The 23,441-nt window shown below is 41.8% G+C and overlaps 1 protein-coding gene across 1 annotated transcript in view; it reads left to right on the forward strand.

Annotated features, from left to right (window-relative positions):
- Window positions 1-23,441, forward strand: part of LOC124545912 (ubiquitin-protein ligase E3B) — a 273,159-nt gene that overhangs the window by 107,280 nt on the left and 142,438 nt on the right. Inside the window, exons 8-10 of the mRNA XM_047124876.1 lie at window positions 11,727-11,845; window positions 19,440-19,612; window positions 19,695-19,840. Coding sequence (XP_046980832.1) covers window positions 11,727-11,845; window positions 19,440-19,612; window positions 19,695-19,840 — 438 coding nt within the window. The remainder of the gene's footprint in view (window positions 1-11,726; window positions 11,846-19,439; window positions 19,613-19,694; window positions 19,841-23,441) is intronic.

Genomic DNA, 23,441 nt, shown 5'->3' on the forward strand with positions numbered 1-23,441 from the left:
CGTAGGGGACCGCACCGCCACTTCCCAGCAAATTAGGGACACTGTTGCTCCTGGGGTATCGGTGAGGACCATTCGCAACCGTCTCCATGAAGCTGGGCTACGGTCCCGCACACCGTTAGGCCGTCTTCCGCTCACGCCCCAACATCATGCAGCCCGCCTCCAGTGGTGTCGCGACAGGCGTGAATGGAGGGACGAATGGAGACGTGTCGTCTTCAGCGATGAGAGTCGCTTCTGCCTTGGTGCCAGTGATGGTCGTATGCGTGTTTGGCGCCGTGCAGGTGAGCGCCACAATCAGGACTGCATACGACCGAGGCACACAGGGCCAACACCCGGCATCATGGTGTGGGGAGCGATCTCCTACACTGGCCGTACACCACTGGTGATCGTCGAGGGGACACTGAATAGTGCACGGTACATCCACACCGTCATCGAACCCATTGTTCTACCATTCCTAGACCGGCAAGGGAACTTGCTGTTCCAACAGGACAATGCACGTCTGCATGTATCCCGTGCCACCCAACGTGCTCTAGAAGGTGTAAGTCAACTACCCTGGCCAGCAAGATCTCCGGATCTGTCCCCCATTGAGCATGTTTGGGACTGGATGAAGCGTCGTCTCACGCGGTCTGCACGTCCAGCACGAACGCTGGTCCAACTGAGTCGCCAGGTGGAAATGGCATGGCAAGCCGTTCCACAGGACTACATCCAGCATCTCTACGATCGTCTCCATGGGAGAATAGCAGCCTGCATTGCTGCGAAAAGTGGATATACACTGTACTAGTGCCGACATTGTGCATGCTCTGTTGCCTGTGTCTATGTGCCTGTGGTTCTGTCAGTGTGATCATGTGATGTATCTGACCCCAGGAATGTGTCAATAAAGTTTCCCCTTCCTGGGACAATGAATTCACGGTGTTCTTATTTCAATTTCCAGGAGTATATTTGCCTCACAGACTTAGTAACTAGTAGGTTTACAGGTTATATCATTAAATTTAATGCAGCAATACAGTATTGATACTAAAAATGAAAGTAATATAATTTTTTGCTAAAATGGTGCTTGTGAACATTTTTTGAGATGAAAAGAAAGTGCGATTTTATGCCGTTCTACTATTTTTCAAATGGAGAGGCACCCCTTCCCCTTTTCTTGTGGAGCATAAATCACAAACATGTCAATTTTTTGTGCAAAGAAACTAAAGTAGGTGGCAGCACAAAGGAAACACCTAACTTGAAAAATGAGAAGCCCCCTAAGCATCAGGTTTTATTTTTGGAAGAATACGAAAATTGCAATTTGTGTATGAAATTTCTTACAGTAAAATTTAAAAAAATATATAAAGTTATCTTAAAAACAAGATATTAAATTAAGCAGATGAAACCTGAAAAAAAGTATGTGTGTCATACAACTTAATCTTTATATAAGTTATATAATTATACGGAATGTGGAATGAGTGACTGTCTCAAAAAGAATGAGACAAGAGGCGGGAACGAGGCAGGCTGCGACTTTTCCTGGAGTGAGGACCAGCCGCAGTCATTCAAGGAATGAGACCTAGCAGTGTATGACCGTTCCTTCGAAATCCTTCCATTCTCTTTAGTTAACCATTCTTTTGAATCCATTCATCTCTGAATGACCTGCCTATATTCCACAACAATGGCAGTCTCACTAACAGTTTGGCAATGGAGGCAGTCAGTACTATTTGTGACAAAAAAAACCAACTAAATGATGTAAGTGGGAGTCAGCGAGATGCTGCTACAGTATTTGGAGGTGCACTATGTGTAATTACTAGAAACTATTTAGCTGCACTTCCACAAATGAAAAAAAATAAAGATAACTGGTTTCACATTCAAACAGTTTGAGGATGGGGGAGCTAATCTACATGTGGCTTATGATATTATATCTCATGAACATGCAACACCTTCCAAGGAAATCATGTGTGAACATGATCTGATGGAATTGATTCCAACACTGAGTCGCATAGTGAAGGTATACTGCCAACACTAATGTGTTGATTGAAGCCTTTTTTATAATGCATCTTCAGAAGTGTTAGTACAGCTACCAGTTACTGTGGTTTGAGCCCTATCATGTATTGTTGAGTTGTTCTTTAGAAACTCTTCATGTCTATTTCAGTTTAGTCAGCATTTGTATCCCTTCTTGGAACAGTGTTTCTACAGTGATTACTATTTGAAGTTCTGACGTTTATGGACAATACATGCTCTTTTACAGTGGTAACGAGCAAATAAATACCTGATATACGAGGGGCATTCAAAAAGTAATACAACACATTTTGTTTTTCTCAGCCAATTTTGGTTGAAAAAAATGCAGAATTTGTTGTAAGACATTCTATAATGTTCCTGCTTCAGCCCCTATAGTTTCATGAAGTTCCAGTGGGTGGCAGTGGTGTGATAGCCTTCAAAATGGCATCTGGTGAGTTCCAAGCAGAGAGCTGTCACCGAGTTTCTTTTGGCGTAGTAGCAGAGTATTGCAGATGTTCTTTGGTTCGTGCAGAATGTCTACAGAGACACCGAGTGAGGTGGCGCAGTGGTTTGCACACTGGACTCACATTCAGGAGGATGATCGTTCAAACATGCATCCGACCATCCTGATTTAGGTTTTCCATCATTTCCCTAAATCACTTCAGCAAATATTTCCTTTGCAAGGGCACAGCCAATTTCCTTCCCAACACTTCCCTAGTTCGAACTTCCACCTAATCTTTAATGACCTCATTGTCGATCCTCCTCCTCCTCCTCCTCCTCCTCGTCAACAGAGACCCGGCAGTGACCAAAAGCACAGTGAGTCGTTGACCGAGGCATCTGTTACTATCACACCGAGGTCCTGCAATCCTATACTATACTGTCTCTCACGTGCCAGCCGGCCACACACAGCTGTGACTCGTGCAGTATTGCAATGTGCAGATGCTCCCACTCGAGATGATCAGTGGGTCACAATCAAACACCTCGCTTCACAACTGTACACCTATGTTGGTAGTGCCTGCACACTCGTCAACCAGTTGGGGTCCTCAAAAATGTGTGCCCGTCGGGTTCCTCATCACCTAATATAAGACCTTAAACTAGAACAAAGGACCACCTGTGGAGAGCTTCTTGTGTGTTATGATGCCGATTGTGACAATTTTCGTCACACACCTTCACACACGATGAGACGTGAGTTAATTACTTCGAACCGGAGACAAAGCGGCAGTCCGTAGACTGGCGGCACACCACCTCTTCTCCAAATAGATGTTGGAATCATCATCCTCAGCCGGTGAAATCGTTGTTACAGTCTTCTGGGACTCTGAAGAGACTATTCTGTTTGATCTTCTCCTTAACTGTGCAACGATCAACTCTGAAGTGTATTATGCTACCGTCAGGAAGCTGACTAAACGACTTAAGTGTGCTCGCCACCAGAAAAATGTTAATGACCCTTTCATTATCTGTGACGGAGTAAGGCCTCACACAAGTCTGCACTCCAGAGAGGAGCTCACGGAACTTCATTGGATTGTTCTTCTTCATCCACCCTGCAACCTGGATCTCACACATTCCAGCATCCATTTGTTTGGCTCAATGAAGGTTGCACTTCGTGGGAAGCAATTCGTATATTATGGGGAGATTATTGATGCAGCATGATGTTGGATCCGATGTTGACCAGGGAAGTGGTACCGTGTGGACCTAAAAGTCTTCCCAGTTTGGTGGCATAAGGCTGTCGCACTGAACGGATATTGTGTTGAAAAAGAAGGGTTTTGTAGCCAAAATAGTGGGGAATAAAATGATGTATTGGAACCTCAAAACCCACCTGCTTCCAGAAAATAAGTATGTTGCATTACTTATTGAATGCCCCCACGCTGGAAGGACTGGTGACTCTAATGATGGGGAAATTAGAGTGAAGTCCGTGGGGGCCTCCAGTAGTTGGTACGAAGGAGATGGGACGACAACATGTCCCGACGTCCTTTGTGAGATGCTTGAAAACACAGTGCAGAAGTGACTGCTGCTGCTGCAGTCACCCAAAGGTATGTGACGAGGTGGAGCACTTCCACAAAAAGACATAGCTTCTTCGACTCGAAGGAAGTGGCGGCAGAAAATGTCGGAGCCGCGTCCGACAGGGCACCCGTGCCGCAACTCTGCCTGTGGCTGCAAAAGGATATTGCTCTGTAAGAAGCTAGGAAAGTGTTTTGATAGCTGGTTCGAATGTGGCTGTTCTTGTACTCATTGTCATTTGTTTGTTGAAGGTAGAGACAAAACTTCTGGCTGTTAAGAGATGGGACGATGCAGAGAAGTTGTGAGGTTTTCGATGCCATTACAGGTGCAGATTTGTCAGAAGGCAACCCGTGTAAACTGCAGCTCATTATCTGTGACAAAAGTGTGGGGAGCACCTTCAATAGAAAAAAAAAATTCTAGGGGACGTGGTTGTAGTAGTAGTTATTGCTGTCATTGTTGTCTGCTGCAACCTAATGACATTGGAAAAATGGGAAAAAGAAGTAAATGAGGATGAGCCACATGACTCCCCCCAAAAATCTGCCTGCAGGTAGTCACACAGCTGAGTAGATTCCAGCCAGGGGGAAGATGACTGTGGAGATGCTGGCTGATATGCCCGACTGGCCAAACAGCCGTGTGCCACCATCCGTTTGCGGTCAGTACATGTAACAGTGAGTGAGATGTTAAATCAGAAGATCCCCCTGTGGGGCTGACGAAAGAGGTGTAGGTAGTGTAACTGCGCAGTCACAGGCAGCACCCCCTGACATTTGTCATCGGTATGAGGGTGACTTGGCAGATTTGGAATTTGCGTCATAGTGTGAAAATACGGTGAAGGTATGGCAGTGCAGAGGCCTGCAATTTGGCAGACTGTACCACTCGGATGTAATGAGGAATACTACTGGGACGCCACTTAGAATTTCCTGGAACTTATCGAGAAATCCACGTAAGGTTTTTCGAACTGAGAGTCAATATTACAACTGTGGACTCAATTGAAGTCCATAAGTGGCGTCTGAATCAGAATCTCGACAGGACAAGAAATAATGTATGATGTAACAGTAATTGGATAAGAAAAAGCCCAACAACAAAGATGATAAGCCAGTCTTTCCAGCATTTTAGCTTCTGGCCCAGACAAAAACAGCAAAGGCTTGTGGTCTGTAGCAAAATGAAATTCATTTCCATAAACCAAAATACAGAATGTATGTACTTCAAAAATGATAAAATGGTAGCCAGTGCTTTTTTTCTCATTTTGTGAATAATGCCCTCGAGCCCAATTTAAGGCTCCGCAAATGAACGCTGTAGGTTTCTTGGAACTGTCCGGGAACTTACGGGAAATGACAGCTCCGACACTGCAAAGAGATGCGTCTGCTGCCAAAACCAATGGCAACCGAGGCTGAAGTGGGCTGTCTGCGGACATTTTTGACAGTTTGAAATGCCTGTTAACAAGACGTTCACCATTTTAAAGGAATACCTTTGTGATGTAAATGGTTAAAAAAAATGGGGCATAGAAGCTGCCTGAGAGTTAAACTGAGCATAATATGTAATTTTGCTGACTTGGATGTAGTTGTAGGCAAGTGACAACAGGAGACTGACAAAATGAGCTGTCGACCAAAACTTCCAAAAATAGTGAGTGCACTGATTACCCAAAAGGCAACCTATTATACTGGCAAAGCCCAAAGTAAGTATTTAATGCCAATATTGTCTCGAATTCACGGACCAACGAAAGCTGGAAATAGGTTAACGGAATCTTCCGTCGATTCTTGGTGGAACAACATTATAGTAAATGAAAAGCAAACTGGAAATAAGTGTCTGCCGGTCCAGTTTTTGAAAAGAATTGACCACCAAATAATTTGGAAGAGAGTTCATCGGACTGTGATAAGGCACTGACAGTTAATTTAAAGTCACCACATGGGTGTATCGTGCCACTTGGTATACTTGTGACTAGTAAGGGGGAGGCAACCTGACCAAAGGGAATGTACAAAAACACTTGCTATTGTTATGACCTGTCTAATTCCAATTTCATTTCATCTCTGAGGGCCAGCAGACTCTAGAGGGCTTTAGAAAAACACGGCACTGTTGTAGGTTTTTAAAAAAATATGTTCCTGAAAATTTTAGGCTGTTCCTAGTCAGGGCAAAAATGCAAATTGGGAAAGTTTCTTCACACGGCACTCAAGACTGGATGTTATTAACAGTATCTAAATAAAAAAAAACAGATAGGCTCTAAGTCAAAAAATAATTTGTGCAGAAGGATCAATGACCACAAGAGAATGCATTATCATTTTTACATGTTTACACTTCTCAGAGAGCTTCATGTGATCTATTAAAGGAATTTCATGATGCCCATGAAACTACAGTTTGAATCGCATACTCTCCCAGTATGTCAAATGATCATAGAAACAGACACACGTGTATCACATAAGAATTTAACAGGTACTTTTCCGATTTCCATGTATAACAATATTTTTTTGTTGAACCATTGCACAATCACTTCCTGTAATGTTGTCAATCTGAGTTGTAAAATTTGTGGCCAGGTACTTTTTGGATCTGAGGTGCTTCTGCTACGTTTCCCTTACGAAAATACTGTCCGCACTCCAATCGAATAAGGGCACTCCTGACATGGACGTAAAGTGAAAGATTCTGGACAACTATGCATTAACTGAATATGTCAGGTCCCATACCTCTGGATCACGTAAGGTCTGAATTAGGGCTGGTGGGCCTCCACTGGGTGAGACATGTGTACTGAATTAGTACCCATCACACTTTGTTTATCTTTGCTGTGGCCTTTGTACGCACTATAAAATCAGTGAAAAATGTTCACTGGGTGGCTCGAGAAATTTCAAAAATATGGGCAACACGTCTGCTAATGACAGATCTGACAAATGTAAGACATACGTGTGTATATTTGTACCAGGGTGGGATGAGATACAATCTCCCTATTTGTAACTTTCTGAGTCTGACTTATGGCATTGCAAATATTCTAATTGAGCTATGACCATATGCATTTAAGTAGAAAAACTTCCTGTCAGCAAAGTATAAATGTCCAGATAAGCTAGCAGTGAGGATTCTGACCAGTTCCTGCATGAAGTAATGCAGGTGGTGTCGGTGGATAAGAGAAAGATTGGTGCCGCCATGGTTGCTGAATGTCACTTGCCTGGATATGTAGTGCTAGCTGCTCTTGGTGAACATCCCAGTCCTTTTGTGTGTTGTTAAATGGCTTGTAAGCTGTCGAAAGGGATATCAGCTGCTGGTGAGCTGCAGTGGTCAAGTGTTTCACCAACTCATAATGTTAACTATGTTGTTGTTGCCACGAGTCAAAAAAATTCACATGCATGGTAGCTGTGCTTTCTATTTTAAACTGGAACCTCCTCCATCATCAGTTTTGTAGTCATCTGTTAACACTTCATTACACACACTGAAACACAAAATAAGTGATGCGTAGATTTTAAGAGCAGCAGATGTTGTAAAATCTCCACGACTACAGTGAATACAATCAGAATTAAAATAACTCAATTTATGGTGGTCGTTTAGACTCATAGCTGTAAGCAGAATGTCACTCTATCTGGAGCCCGAGTAAGCCTCACGAACAAATAACTCGATCACTCCACAGACCATTCCAGCTGTCAAACAAAAGTCAGAGTGGGCCGACAGCCAGTCAGCCTTAAATCTTCCTTCTGTAGATGTCGTACTGCAACCTGTGATTCCACCAGATGTAAGTGAAATGAAGCGTGTCAGTAGTACAGCAGCTTCCATCAATGCGTCTGGCGGAATTGTGATAATGAATATTGCGGAATCATCTCTCTCTCTCTCTCTCTCTCTCTCTCTCTCTCGTTCTCTATTTCCACATGTAGCTAACAAATTAAGTACAAATTTTCATTGGTTGTGAAAACCTGCTTCTGTATAATTTAAAGAGCATAGGTAACGAAGGATGGCTGAAAGCTCGGAGAGGCGCCTCCATAGCCATGATGCCTTCTGTCCCACTCGCTTTGCCTGGTCCTTATCAGCCCAACATGCCATCTTTCTGGACATTGACTTCTCTATCTCTCTGATGTCTCCATCTGTACTTGACTGAGCAAGGTGGGACAGTGCTTAGATTACTGGATGACCCGTGTTTAGGAGGATGACAGTTCAAACCTGTGTTCGTTCATCTTTATTTAGGTTTTCTGTGCTTTCTCTGAATCATACCAGGCAAATGCCAGGATGGATCCTTTGAAAGGGCGCCACCCATTCCCTAATCCAAACTTGTGCTCTGTCTCTAATAACCTCATTGTCAACTGGACATTAAACACTAATCTCCTCCTCCTTCTCCTCCTCCATCTGTACTTTTGTCCATATCAAGATCATTAACCATCTGCAATACCTTCCATACCAAAAAGTCATCTCCTTAAAGATGGCCACCCATGGATTCATAGTGATGAGAATTTAGTTGCCCAGTGTGGTGCAGGTCTTCAAGGCCTTCACAGACAGGCACTATCCCCCGAAACATAGACTGTGAACAGCTTTCTCGTGCCATATCCTCACACTCTTTGAATCCTCTTTCCGTGCCCAAAACCCAGCTGAAAATGAGAGCCACCCTCATTACCCAGTATTACCCTGGACTGAAGCAAGTGACCCGTATCCAATCCCAGGGCATTGATTACGAGGGTGGATCAGATATAAACGGGATTTTATTTTTTATTTAAATTCATTTTTTTGAAAAATTCAAGGCAATTATAATTTATTTTTCCACATAGTCTCCTGATTTGGATATGCATTTGTCCCAGTGTATGGGCAGCTTTTTGATGACCTCGTAAAAAGAACTGGGTCATGTCACCAGCCAGTTACGCACGAAGTCTTCCACATTCTCGTCATATTCAAATTGTCGCCCTCCTAGAGTTTCTTTAACCTGTCCGAATAAATGGAAATCGCAGGGCGGTAAGTCCGGGGTGTAAGGAGGATGATAAATTGTAGTCCAGTGCATAACCTGTAGCTTGGAGACAGTTAGAGCTGCAGTATGGGGTCGCGCATTGTCGTGAAGGAGGATGACCTGTCGAATGGATTGGTCTCGTCTTTTGCGGTGATATGCAGCTCTTGCCTTGTTCGACAGTTTGCAGTAGTAAGCGGCATTGATTGTGCGTTGCTCGCACAAAAAATCGATTGGCAAAATGTCTTGCTGATCGAAAAAAGTGGTTGAAAGAACCTCACCAGCTGACAGTTGAGTCTTGGCTTTCACTGGTGCTGCCTCCCCTTTCCTCAGCCACTGCTTATTGGCTCGTTTGGATTCTGGAGTGCAGTGGTGAGCCCGTGTTTTGTCGCAGGTGACGATCGGACTCGAAAATGCTTCACCTTCTTTCGCAAACCTTGGTGTAAGCCTCTGACAGACCTCCAAACGTCTCAACTTCAGATTTTTGGCCAGAAGTTTAGGGACCCATCTGGAACACACTTTACAGAACTGTAGGTCATTTGTGATGATTGCTTGACAGCCTCCATAACTGATTCTGACCTTTTTTTTGCAATTTCTGATACTATCGCCCGTCAATCGTCAATATTGTCTTTAACCGCACAAATATTTTTGTCTGTAATGCTGGTCCGAGGATGGTGATTGTGTTGCTGATTTTCCACACATTGTTGCCTTTCCTTGAACTTTTTATGCCAGACAAACACGTGCATCCTTGACAATGTTTTATCACCGTACTGTGCAGTCAGTCTTTGGCAAATTTTCGCCGCTGTAACTCCTTCAAGAGCAAGAAATTTGATAATCATCTGTTGTGCAATGGAGGGGTGCAAATGTTGCTCAGAAATCGTGAGCGTTACTGAGTAAACGAAAGGAAATATCTAACAGCACGCTCTCCTCACCTCTAATGGTCCCGCCTAAGCATTGCAGAAATGTGGGGCTAGTCCTACCAACTGTTGATGTTCAGGAACAAAAATCTCATTTATACTTGATCCCACCTTGTACTCATATGTGTGGTGTCTGTTCTTTCTGACATATCTCTTGGTCACGCAGCCATGCATGTACTTGATGAAAGGAAATAAATTCTGACATCCTCCACAATTGGGCATTTAAATGAAAATTTATGGCAGACTGGAACTCAAACCTGGATTTCCTGCTTTAAGACATATTCCTTATGTCTGCTTGTGTCTGTATATGTGTGGATGGATATATGTGTGTGTGTGTGTGTGTGTGTGTGTGTGTGTGTGTGTGCGTGCGAGTCTATACCCGTCCTTTTTTCCCCCTAAGGTAAGTCTTTCCGCTCCCGGGATTGGAATGACTCCTTACCCTCTCCTTTAAAACCCACATCCTTTCGTCTTTCCCTCTCCTTCCCTCTTTCCTGACGAAGCAACCGTTGGTTGCGAAAGCTAGAATTTTGTGTGTATGTATGTGTCTGTTTGTGTTTCTATCGACCTGCCAGCGCTTTCGTATGGTAAGTCACATCATCTTTGTTTCTAAATATATTTTTCCCGCGTGGAATGTTTCCCTGTTATATTCATAATATATTACTTATATATATGTGTGGTGTCTGTTGTTTTGGATACATTTGGGTCACACAAAAAGCATACTCAGATAGCCAGAGCGGGTAAGGTGACCACTTACGTAAAGCGGGAGATCTGGGTTTGGGTCCCAGACTGAGACAAATGTTCACTTTGTGCCACTCAATTCACTCAATGCCCAGTTGTGGCCGATACCAGAACTTTTTCTTTTCATCATGTACATTGACTAATTATCGTCGTGCTCAGAAATGAGGAAGATCCTACCCCCAATGCTTTCCACCGCTGTAACCCATACTGGTATTTTGCCACCCACCCACCTACACAACATCCTGGTCCATTCATATGCCACACCCACATGCCCTTGCCATGTTGACCGTATCACTGTGGAACAACCAGGTGCAAGACTGGTCCAATACACCTACCTGGCACATCATGCTCCAGTCCCTCTCAGGCTTATCCTGTCCTGTTGAAGGGCCACCTCTGAAACCTGCAATTTCTTCACAGTTTTTATGTGGGCATTACCACCAACTGGCTGTTCATTTGAACAAATGGCCACCACAAAAGTGTTGCCAAGAGCAAAGTTGACTGCCCAATGACAGAACTCGCTGCTGAGCACAGTGTGCTCATTTTTGGTCATAAACCCTGCCAACTGGATCCTTGGTTGCTTCCCCACCCCCCTCCCCACTACAACCACAACCACCCCCCCCCCCCCCTCTCCCACCACCACCATGTGACATTAGCTTTTTTGATTTACACGGATGGGAGTTATCTTTGCAGCAAAGGCTTCAATTCCTTAATCATCCTGACCTCGACCTCTGCTAGGCACCTGCTCCTTACACACCTCCACCTGTATGTAACCCAGGATTCCAACTTTTCCCATCCGTCAACCACACCCAGTTTCCTGGTGTCTCCCCTTCTTTGGTTCTATTTCCCATTCCCAATCAAATCCTCCATGTCATTGTGTGCATCCTGCAATTCCCCCTGCCTACAGCGAGAATGAGCTTGACTGGTGCTGGCACCACATTTCTATTGCCTCTCCCTTCCAGCTGTCAGCCATACTCACCATTCCATACATCTCTCTCCTCTCACCCACTCTGTTCAAGAGAATCCCTCACCCAAGTCTGCCTCCAGAGTGGCAGTGGATTTGTCAAAAACTAGCAAAGTCAACAACATTGTATATGTGCCTTTCAATGTCCAAGTGTGTCTACTACTTGCTGAGTTGTTTCCTTTACTCATTTAATATGAACGCAAATAATTTAACTCTCTTTATCTAGTAATTGTTATCAGCTTTTTCTCTTGGATTGCAGAATTCTTGATGACCTGGAAATGTATGAGCAACAGAAACCTTTTCGGCTGACAGATTTTGTTGTTATGTGCAGCTTTCTTAACAACTTTTTGTACAAAGCTATTCTTGGAAATCTATTTGGTAAGTTGTCTTAGTCCATTGTGTGCTTTAGTAAATGTTAGTGTAGTATTAAGTAGCTTGTAGCAATACCACCCCCCCCTCTCTCCCTCTCCCTCTCCCTCTCCCTCTCCCTCTCCCTCTCCCTCTCCCTCTCCCTCTCCCTCTCCCTCTCCCTCTCCCTCTCCCTCTCCCTCTCCCTCTCCCTCTCCCTCTCCCTCTCCCTCTCCCTCTCCTCCCCCCCGCCCCCCCCCTGTGTGTGTGTGTGTGTGTGTGCGTGTGTGCGTGCATGCATGCATGTGTGTCTCAAACATGTGTACTTTTATTGAATAGACATAAAGAAGAAGTAAATAATGAATGAAGAGTTCTGAAAATATCTTCGTAGAATGTAATACTGTTTCATACTTTGTGACTTACAGTTCGGTAATTCCATTACACATATTTTCTTTAAAAAAAATATTATTATGGAAGTATAATCAGAAAGGCAGTAAAGTTTGTACAGTTTAAATGACATGCAGAAGTCAGAAGAAATTAATAATTTAGTGGCATTAAAATTTTACTGAGGCAACATTTCCAACGTTCTGCAACAAGAGATACAAGGAAATCTTCCCCATTAGTGTTCAGTGTCAGAATTTGTTGGCAGGAGTCTAGTTAACAGCATCAATAGCAATAGATTGACAGTCTTCACGTTCTTCTTCTTCTTCATTATTCCTATGTACAATGTAGGTAGAGACAGATTGTTACTTACCGTAAAGAAGACTTTTGTCTTTTAACTGTGCTTGTCTGCAACTTGACATGTCTTCTTTATGGTAAGTAGCAATCTGTTTCTCCTACATTGTTGACATTCCTACCTGTAGTTTCCATTGTTTTATTTCTGTGTACCTCGGTCACAGCCGTCCTTTAGTTCCTTTTCTATTGGCATACCCTCATGGTATTGGTTTTAGGAGCATGTTGTCTCTCAGTAGATGGCCAATAACTTGAACACTACTTTTTTTTAATAGTATCGCCGGCCGTAGTGGCCGAGCGGTTCTAGGTGCTTCAATCTGGAACTGCATGACTGCTACGGTTGCAGGTTTGAATCCTACCTCGGGCATGGATGTGTGTGATGTCCTTAGGTTAGTTAGGTTTAAGTAGTTCTAAGGGACTGATGACCTCAGATGTTAAGTCCCATAGTGCTCAGAGCCATTTGAACCATTTAATAGTATCGTCTCGTCTCCCACAGTGTACAGGCTTTATAATTTGTAAGCTTATCAGTTCACTCTGTAGTCAGAGCCAGTGCCTAACAGCCATACATCTTTTTCTGACTTGTAGGCTGTTGCTTTTTGAGGTTATCTCCTTTTCTTTATTGAAGGCACATTTTACTGTGACATCCTGCTTCTTCCATGTTTAGTGAATTTGCTTACTAAATAACTAGTTGAGTTAAATTTTATCACCATTGTTTTAGACACATTAATTTTCATGTGTTATTCTCCTGCCATAACTATATCCATTCTAATGTTAAATAGGAAAACACTTCCTAATGTTCTGCAAAATTATATTTACTTCGTTATGAACAGGCTTTTGGCTTCTTGGCATATGTGACACAGAATACCAGCATAGTATTAAATTCATCTTATTTCTCATAAGTTGTTTAATATACCTCCACATAAGAGATTTGTCCCTCCCCCGTTTTTAGGTAATGTAATTATTTCTATGTGACAAAAAAATGTAATTACGAAATAGATTCCCATTCTGTGACTGTGTGTTGATGTCAGCTGTTTGTGATACTTAAAATTTTTGCCAGACCATGACTGAAACCTGGATTTTCAGCTTATCGCAAGTGATCACGCTAACCACTTCAGCTCTCGGAACATGCCTCCGTAACCGTTCCAGACTTCCATATGTCACATAGTCACAATCCTTACACTCATATAGTTAGCAATTCCCACATAGGGGGACGTTATATAACCATTTTAGCCTGCCGAGGCACGGCTATATCATTGATGGTTACAATGTTTGTGTTTTTATGGCGTCTGTATCTTGTTCCGATAGCTGAAGTGGTTAAGGCAAGCAGTCGCAATAAGTGGGAAACCCAGGTTTTTGTCTCAGTCAAGCACAAATGTCCATGTGTCGCAAACAGCTGACGTCAGAATGTATAGTTGCAGGGTATGAATCCATTTTGTAATGTTTACTGCAGCTGTAAGAATCAGTGGCAATGTCTTTTCATTCAGGCGTGTATGCACATCTGAAGGACATTGTATTGTGAAGATACAGACATTGTATAAACACATAAATCATAACCATCAGTGAAAAAATGCAATGTGTTCTTTTATAAACAATATGTCTCTTCTTTTTCCTTTTCTTTTCTTTTTTTATTTTTATTTCCCTTTACTCCTGTACAAGTAACACCTGTATAAGTCGTCGATCATTTTTATATCTGTTTTCTATGCTCAGTTGTCACTGAAAGATAGCCTAGGAATCTGAAAGCTGGTTCGTGATCAAATAAACATCATTTTGCAGATCATTATAAAACATTTTTCTATTATATATTATTATCATGTTCTGCCAACCACTGATGGAAAATTCAGTTAATATCCACTGTATTTAATATGGTTTTAAGGTCGTCTTCACAATTAGTATCTGCACTTCTATTCCTTTGCCATGTATTGCTATGCCTACACCTACCTGTTTGCATCAACATCACTACTCTGCAATTGAAACTCAAGTACTCGGTGGAGGATTCGATGAACCACTCTCGGGCTGTTTCTTGAAAAAACACATGGAAAAAATGAAGGCATAAATCTTCCCATACGAGATCTGATTTCTCTTGTTTTATTGCAATGCTGATTTCTGCCTGTGTCGGCCTGAGTCATCAACACATTTTTGTAGTCAGAAGATAAATTTGGTGATTGTAATTTTGTGAAAAAATCTCACCACAGCAAAAGCGCATTTGTTTTAATGATAGCTGTACAAAACAGTGTATCTTATATGTGACACTGTGTCCTCTACTTCGTGATAATACAGAAGTCAACTGCATTCTTTGAACTCTCCTTCTGTCGGAATTCCTCTTCTGCCAGTCCTATCAGGTAAGAGTCCCTTACCTTGCAGCAGTGCTCCAGAAGAGGACAAATGAGCATCCAGGGTAGGTAGCCTCTTTAGTAGATTTGGTGCATCTTCTAAGTGTTCCGCCAGTAAAATGAAATTTTTGGTTCGCCTTCCCCACAATACTCTCTATGTTATAATAGCAATTTACTTGTAATTGCAATCCCTAAGCATTTAGTTGAATCAGTTTTTTAATTTGAGTGATTTATTGTGTAACCAAAATTTTTAATGTATTTGTTTTGGAACTTGTGAGGAGGGCTTCACAATTTTTGTTGTTTAGAGTCAGTTGCCACTTTTTGCACCATACAGATATCTTGTATAAATCATTTTGCAATTTTTTTAGATTTTCTGATGGCTTTATGAGATGGCAAACATCATCAGCATCATCTGCAAACAATCTAAGAGGGGTACTTACGTTGGCTGCTAAATCGTTTACATAGATTAGGAACAGCAAGGGCCTATAACACTTCCTTGGATAATGCAAGATACCAGTTATGTTTTACTCAATGTCAGTCCATCAAGTACTAAGAACTCTGAGCTTTCTGCCAGAAAATAGCAAATCCAGTCCCACAGCTGAGCTGATACTCCATAGGCATGTTGTTTGATTAGAACCTTCTTGTGAGGAGCGCTATATCAAAATCCTCCTGGTTGAGTGGTTGGTTGATTTATTTGGGGGAGGGGACCAAAGAGCGAGGTCATTGGATTAGGGAAGGATGGGGAAGGAAGTCGGCCATGCCCTTTCAAAGGAACCGTCCCAACATTTGCTGGAAACAATTCAGGGAAATCATAGAGATTCTAAATCAGGATGGCCAGATGTGGGTTTGAACCGTCGTCCTGCCGAATGCAAGTCCAGTGTGCTGACCACTGTGCCACCTTCTGGAAAACTAGAAATATGGAATCAGTTTGAGATCCTCTGTTTGTAGCACTCAGTGCTTTGTGTGAATAAAGAGGCCGTTGTGTTTCTCAAAAACAATATTTTCTGAAATTGCTTTCACTGTGGGTCAACAGACCACTTCCCTCAAGGTATTTCATTATGTTTGAACGCAGTGTACGTACCATAATCCTGTGGCAGATTGATGTCTTTGATATGGATCTATAAATCGGTGCATTACTTCTGTTTCCTATTTTGAGTATTACTGTGATATAAGCAACTTATCAGTCTTTAGGTACAGATCTTTTGTTGATTGCACGGCTGTGGACGATTGCTAAATGTGGAGCCATTACATCAGCATCCTACAAAGGGAATCTAATTGGTATATAGTCTGGACCAGAAAACTTTCCTTTATTCAGATAATTGCTTTATCACGTTGAGGTTATCTCGTGTTGCTTATGCATCTCATGTCGGTTACTGCATCTCGTGTTGGTTACTGCATCTTCTGCGGTGAAGGAAATTCAAAAAACCGTGTTTAGTAACTCCACTTTAGTGGTGCTGTCAACAGTAGCACTACCATTGCTTTTGCATAGTGTACACATTGATTGTGTCTCCTGAGTACTGTAGATGCAACCTGATTCTCTCTCTCTCTCTCTCTCTCTCTCTCTCTTTTTTGGCAGATTTCGCGATAGACTTTTGCTGTGGAAACCCTGTATAAATACCTCACATTGAGATTTGGCATTCTTTTAAATATGGCATGCTTTTTTTATTGCTTCTTCCAGTGTCCTTACCTGTTTTTGTACCATGGGGTATCTGTCCCATTTCTTATTAATTTACTTGGTATAAAACTCTTTATTTACTGTTAGTTCTATTTCTTGAAATTAAGCCTCATCTGGTCTGTGGCTAATAGTCTGTTTGAAAGATTGGGCCTGTCCCTTAGGATATCATCATGCAAATTTTTAGCTTTTTTTTTATTATTATTAAAAAGTAGACACATGTAACATTTGCTATTGGTTGAACTGGATGTGTTCAGTCTCACTGCAGTGGCCTTGTGGTCACTAATCCCTGTATATGTCATGGCGGTATCTATTTTTTTAGGATTATATGCTGCGAAGAGGTCTAGTAGGTTATCGCAACCATTTCTACTCTGAGTGTGCTTCTGAACAAATTGCTCAAAAATAATTTTTGAAGAAAGCACTTAATACAATTTTTATTATTTGTTATGCGTACAACCCCTGGGAACACCTAGATGTGATGTAAATGTGCAGACAAACAGACAGTTGCAATTTCAGGAAAAAAACTGGATGATTTATTCAAGAGGAAAAGCTACACAAATTGAGCTAGCCAATAACATATTGCTCAACCTGTGGCCCTTATGCAAGCAAAGCAATTATAGGGCTCGGGGTCGGTAGAGTTGTCCCCGCGAGAAATGTCATGCTAAATTCTATACTATCGGTGTGTAAAGTCGTCGACATCCCGAGACGGTTGAGGCCCCTGCCTATAATGCTCCAAATGTTCTCAGTCGGGGAGAGATCTGTCGACCTAGCTGGTCGAGATAAGGTGTGGCGAGCACGAAAACGAGCAGCAAAAATCTTCACGTATGCAGGCGGGCATTATCTTGCCGAAAGGTAAGCCCGGGGTGTCTCGCTGTGAAGGGCAATAAAACGGGGCATAAAACATCGTCGATGTACCACTGTGCTGTAAGGACACCTCAGATGACAACTGTAGGGGTCGTGCTATGAAAAAAATGGCGCCCCAGACGATCAACTCCTGGACGTCAGGCTGTACGTGGCGACAATCCAGTTTGTATCCCACCATTGTTTAGAACGTCTCCAGAGACGTCTTTGCCAGTCATGGGGCTCAGTTTAAAGCTGGACTCGTTACTGAAGACAATTCTACGTTAGCCAGTGAGATTCCAGGATAAAGACACATCGTGAGACACCGCAGACAGCAGTGGGGTACCGACGTGACTGTCACCCGCCGTACAGCCCGATAACCGTGAGTGATGATCTGGGATGTGTTTCTTTCCATAGCAGGCTCCTTTGATTGTCATCCGTGGCACCCTTACAGCACAGCGGTATGCCGAAATATTTTATGCCCCGTTTTGTTGCTCTTCAGGGCAGGCCGTCCACGCTTAATTGCAGCGAGGTAATGCCCACCTGTACAAAGCTTGCCAAACTCTACTTTGGCCAGCAAGGTCACTGAATCTCTCTCCATGTTTGTAGCATTATGGGCAGGATCATCCAGTAATTAAAGGGCTTTGATAATCTGATGAGCAAATAGGACAGAATTTGGTGCAGTATCTCTCAGAAGAACATCCAACAACTCTATCAATCAATGCCAATTCGAATAGCTGCTTTGCTTGCGTAAGACCCAGAGGTGAACCAATATGTTATTGACTTCAATTTGTGAAGCTCTTTTTCTTGAATAAATCATCCAATTTTTCTGAGACTGTAATTATATGTTTGTCTGTACATGTGCACCTCATATATTCATTTGTGGTGCATTGTATTTTTTCCCCCCTTAGAGTGTATTATTGCCGAAATATCTACAGTGAATCACTCTCACTGACATGCAATGAACACACATGACTGTAGTGTCAGGAAACTGAAACCACGTGTGGTTTCTGTTGCCTGAGACTGTAGTCATGTGTTTTGAGTTGCAATTGCGCATATGACTCATCAGTGTCACCTGAAGTTAGAATCAGCTTCATCCTTATGGCTATGCTAGGTGAATTTGTTTTCATCCTCTGTTTTTTTCTGATCAGATTCTGAAAGTGAAGCCATTTGGCAGTGATGATCAGGTGTGATGATGGTGTCCTGAAGTGGGGTAATCCCCTTCTTTATATAAGCCTGGTAAAAGTAACAGTGCCTCTCTCACTCACTGCATTTTATTACTCTCTGTAAAGTGGTTAAACAAAGATTCTGTGATAACTAAAAGTCAACATCACTATGTTATAGAGAGCTCATAACACTTTAATTTTAATTTTTTAATTAGGACAAGTAACGTGATGCATAGTTTTGTTTACTAGTGTAATTTTATTGCAATATATTGTGGTATGTTTTAATTATACATTCACTTAATACAGAAGGATTAATTTCAGTAATATTGTTGTAATTATTTTCCGAGTGCACATTAACTTTTTCGTCTATATGACTCTTGTTTGCACTAAATAGTGCTAGATGTGTATTTATTAACCAGTGTACAGCACATTCTGTGGGCAAATTGACAATGTCAGCTGTCTTTCTACTCTTACTGTATATGACATATTGACCTGAAACTCTGACTGTGCTGACTGTGAGAAGTAAGAGGAGCAGGAATGCAACCATTTATCTCCAGGCTGCTACCAGAACACTAATATTTCATCCAGAACCTATATTTTTACTGGAGGTTGGTTTCAAATTAGTCTTCATATTATAAATACCCAGTTACATTATACTGTCACAAAGTGGTTATCTTAATATTATTAGTTTCACAAGAAGTGCTGGAGAGAGAGTCATTTTTCATTATTTTTCCTGATTAATTATTTTGGTTGTTGTACTGCAGAGCTGAACTGTAATTTTATAAGATGGAGATAAACCTATTTGTCAAGTAAATGTAGATCTTAGGTTATTTATTATAATGCTCTTTATAGTATAAGTAGCAACTTACAATTATGTGTTATAGATGTCAAAAATCTAAATGGCAACCAGCTTTTCCAAATGGCTCATACCTTGTTAACGGTGCTGTACCGGAGAGACTGCAGACGGAACTATACTCCTGACAATCACTGGCTGATTAAAGAACTGCGGGTCGGTTCATTTGTGAACGATTTGGAAAAAGGAAAGAAAACTACTCAGGTACTGATTTTACTGCCACAGACGTAATTGTTTGCATTGTCCTAAGTCGAATCTGTGCAGTTTTTATGATTGGTTATTTCAGGTCCTTCTCCAGAAGATGCCACACATTATCCCACATGATGAGAGAGTACAATTGTTCCGCAAATATGTGGCAAATGAAAAGGCTGTGTTAGGCCTTACAGAATCTGCTTGTGCATCACCACAGGCTACATTAATTACAATTCATCGGTATGTAACAAAAAAAAAAAAAAGAGACCATGAATTGTGATAGCTATAAGTGAAACTCAGGTTATAGATGGAATTCTTTATTATATATGCCAGTCATGTGATGTTACACTTATGATATCATAACCAGTTGAAACTTGGTAACAAATCAACAGCAGGTGATACAAGAAAGTTGTTAAATAACAGCCACCTATAGACATCGTCTACAAGAGGGTAATCGAACATTACGGCTACACTCAGTTGGTTTACCGCTCGCAGATTGGCTCTGTGGGTGGGTGTTATAAGAAGTTTCTAGAATTGTGTGGTGGTACCATTTGTGTGGCCTGAGACTGAAAAATAAATAAGAGTTCTGTTTATAAGACTGTCTGTGGCAATGGACACAGCCTGTAGGTGGCGTGAATGTGCTTGCCCTTTTCTGTGCTTACCCTTTTCTCTCTGCTTACCATCATCTACGTACTAAAAGTCCAGTAACCATAACCCTTCATTTTTCAGTCATGTTGACCAACACCTTCAACCTATTACCTGGAACCTATCCTCCTATATAAAAGATACCAACCATTTCCCTGACCGACTCTCCACAGGTCCTTTCCCTTAACCACATTGTACCCTGCTTGTCACTGTTGATGCGACCTCCCTGTACACTAACATTCCTAATGCCCATGGCCTTACTGCTATCGAACACTACCTTTCCAGATGCCCTATGGATTCCAAACCAACAACCTCCTTCCTAGTCTCCATGACCAACTATATCCTCACCCACAATTACTTCTCCATTGAAGACATTACCTACAAACAAATCTGCAGTACGGCTGTGGGCACCTGCATGGCATCATCCTATGCTAACCTATTCATGGGCCATCTAGAAGAATCCTTCCTAAAAACCCAGAATCCTAAACCCCTCACCTCGTTCAGATTCATTGATGACATCTTTGCTGTCTGGATTGAAGGTGAGGGCACCTTGTTCACATTCCTCCAGAGCCTCAACTTCTCCCCCATTTGCTTCACGTGGTCCTACTCAGCCCAACAAGCTACCTTCCTAGATGTTGGCCTCCACCTCAGAGATGGCTACATCAGTACCTCCTTCCCTTTCAAACCTACTAACCACCAGCAATACCTCCACTTCGACAGCTGGTGGTGGTGGTGGTGGTGGTGGTGGTGGTGGTGGTGGTGGTGGTAGTGGTGGTGGTTCAAAATAATTTGGCCATGTACAACTACACAAACCTGAGACTGACCATAGAGTTTCTCCACATGGCCACCTACAGTATGCAGTCACAGTTAAAGCACCAGAACCACTTAACATGTGTACCAGGAGGGCTTGTACCAGGCGGAATACAAAAGTCCTTCACTTAATATGCGGCACACCCATACTTGCTTGCCAGATACATCAACATTGTTTAGTCACATCCTGGGCAGTACCTGAAAGCACAGATGGATACCCGATGTACAGTTGTTTCGGTGATGTTTTTCTGAATCACAAGTCCCCATGTTTCTGAAGGAAATATAAGTGTCTGGGATGTATCTGTACTTTGTTAAGAAGACAGTCTTAGAATGTTCCATAACTAGAAAAAAAAGAAGAAAAGTACATCATTGTCAAGACATTTGAAATGAGCATCAACTAGCAGCTCTAACATTGACACAAATTTGGACAATCCGCAAACAGTGGCAATACTATTACCATATTAAATACATTTATAAGTTTGGGTTTAAGTATGTGAGTTGGATACAGGCAATGACTGTAACTATGTTTCTGTACCGTCAGTGTGCGAATTTTAGAGCCTGGATCTATTTACCTCTCTTTCAAGAACGACAATTATAACATCATTGCTGGATTCCCAAATTAAGCTCATCATTAATACACAATCAAAATATTTTCTGTCACTTAAACCAGTTGTGAAAAATAGTTGTTTACATTACCTGTGCTTTAACGGTCATTATTTAGTGAAATATATTGTTCATTTATTTCTTTTGCCATTGCGAAACAATTCAGGTGATCATTACTGGTTTTATCCACTAGTGGGCATATTCCAAAATGGAAAAGAAACTGAAAAAAAAAGTACAGGAAGAGTTCAGGTACCTATCTAGTCTGGTTGCTGATGGTGAAATGTACCACATTAATCACCATAGACCTCTGCCTCAGCATTAAAATATTGGTTCGTAAAGTGTCTAGGGCCATCAGACTGAGGACTTCTTGGATTGAGAAGGGGAAGGGGGACGAGATAGGGGTGACAGGATAATAGTTTCACACAGCACAAGCCATGCTGTAAGGGAACGAGTTTTCTTAATTACTGCTTCAATATTATAAACTGCCTTAAAAGAGTTAAATTTCTTCGAGAAGGTTACTGATCAGAGAAGGAGTAGCGACTCTGATGCTGTCACAGGAACAGTAATCACCAAATGCAAAAAAAAGTTCATCGAGACAGCTAAGGGAGTATTTATGTAAGGTCAAACCGATAGTGTGTCCCTATCAGCTTATTTGAAGGGCACATGAGCACATTTAGTTCAGTTCTTGAAAATGGAGAACAACTGTGACAAAAGCTGAAAGACATTACAGACTGTGGTCTGGATGAATATGTTTTCAGTAAGGTAATAAAAACAACAAAGACCCAACCTAGTTTAATGGCTCAATTTGTTGAATGTTGCAGAAACAGAGACTACTACACTCTAACTACAACACACAGTGCAGGCATACTGATAGAGGAAATTGAATAGTAACTTAGGCATCTGGAAGAAGTGCCATGTGTGAAACATAATAATTTTCACAGTCAGATCCCGGTGAAAGATCTATCAGAAAAACATAGAACATTCTAGTCATACAAAAAGTTGATGGGAGTTCTGAACCTTCCATTTGATCCCATGTGGATCTGTTTAGTGATGGAACTGAGGGTAGCAGACTGAAAGCCTAAATTGAGGGATACAAAAACCAGGTAAACCCCATAGCTCTGTTGATATCCTGCCAGAGTTTTTCATCAAATGTTGTAAATGTATGAAGATATCATTAGCAAAATTCTTCCCCTCACTATTAAATATGGGAAACCTTTCCCAAGAAAATAAACATGACAAAATAATTACTCTTCTAAAGCTGGATAAACCTGGAGATCTTCCATATAGCTGTCATCCCATTGCACTGTTTAGCATGGTATATAAACTTTTGAAAAGAGTACTGTTTAATGGGATTGGTCAAACAATACTCACAGCTATCCCTGTAGAACAAGTTGGCTTTTGCTCCAATGGAAGCTGTGCAGACCATGTCCTGGTCTTCACATCACATACGGAAGCAGGCTTTCAAAAGAAGTTGAAAACATCTGTGGCTTTCATCGATCCATCGGCAGCGTATGGGGCCATGTGCAGACAAGGCTATCTGTACAAACTGATTAAGACAGTCCAATGCCAAAAAGTTGTAAAGATTATTGACAGCATGATTGTTAACAGAATTCATTGTATCCTGGGAAACAAAACTAATATCCAGAAATTCCTCAAGAATGGCTTACCTCAATGGTCGGTATTAGCCAAATTGCTCTTTAGCCTGTTTTAGTGAACATGTAGTTATCAGTGCCATTTGTGGATGGGCACACATCACATAAATCAAATACAGAGCTCAGAGCAT

Source organism: Schistocerca americana, chromosome 1 (genome assembly GCF_021461395.2).
Source record: "Schistocerca americana isolate TAMUIC-IGC-003095 chromosome 1, iqSchAmer2.1, whole genome shotgun sequence".
NCBI lineage: Eukaryota > Metazoa > Arthropoda > Insecta > Orthoptera > Acrididae > Schistocerca > Schistocerca americana.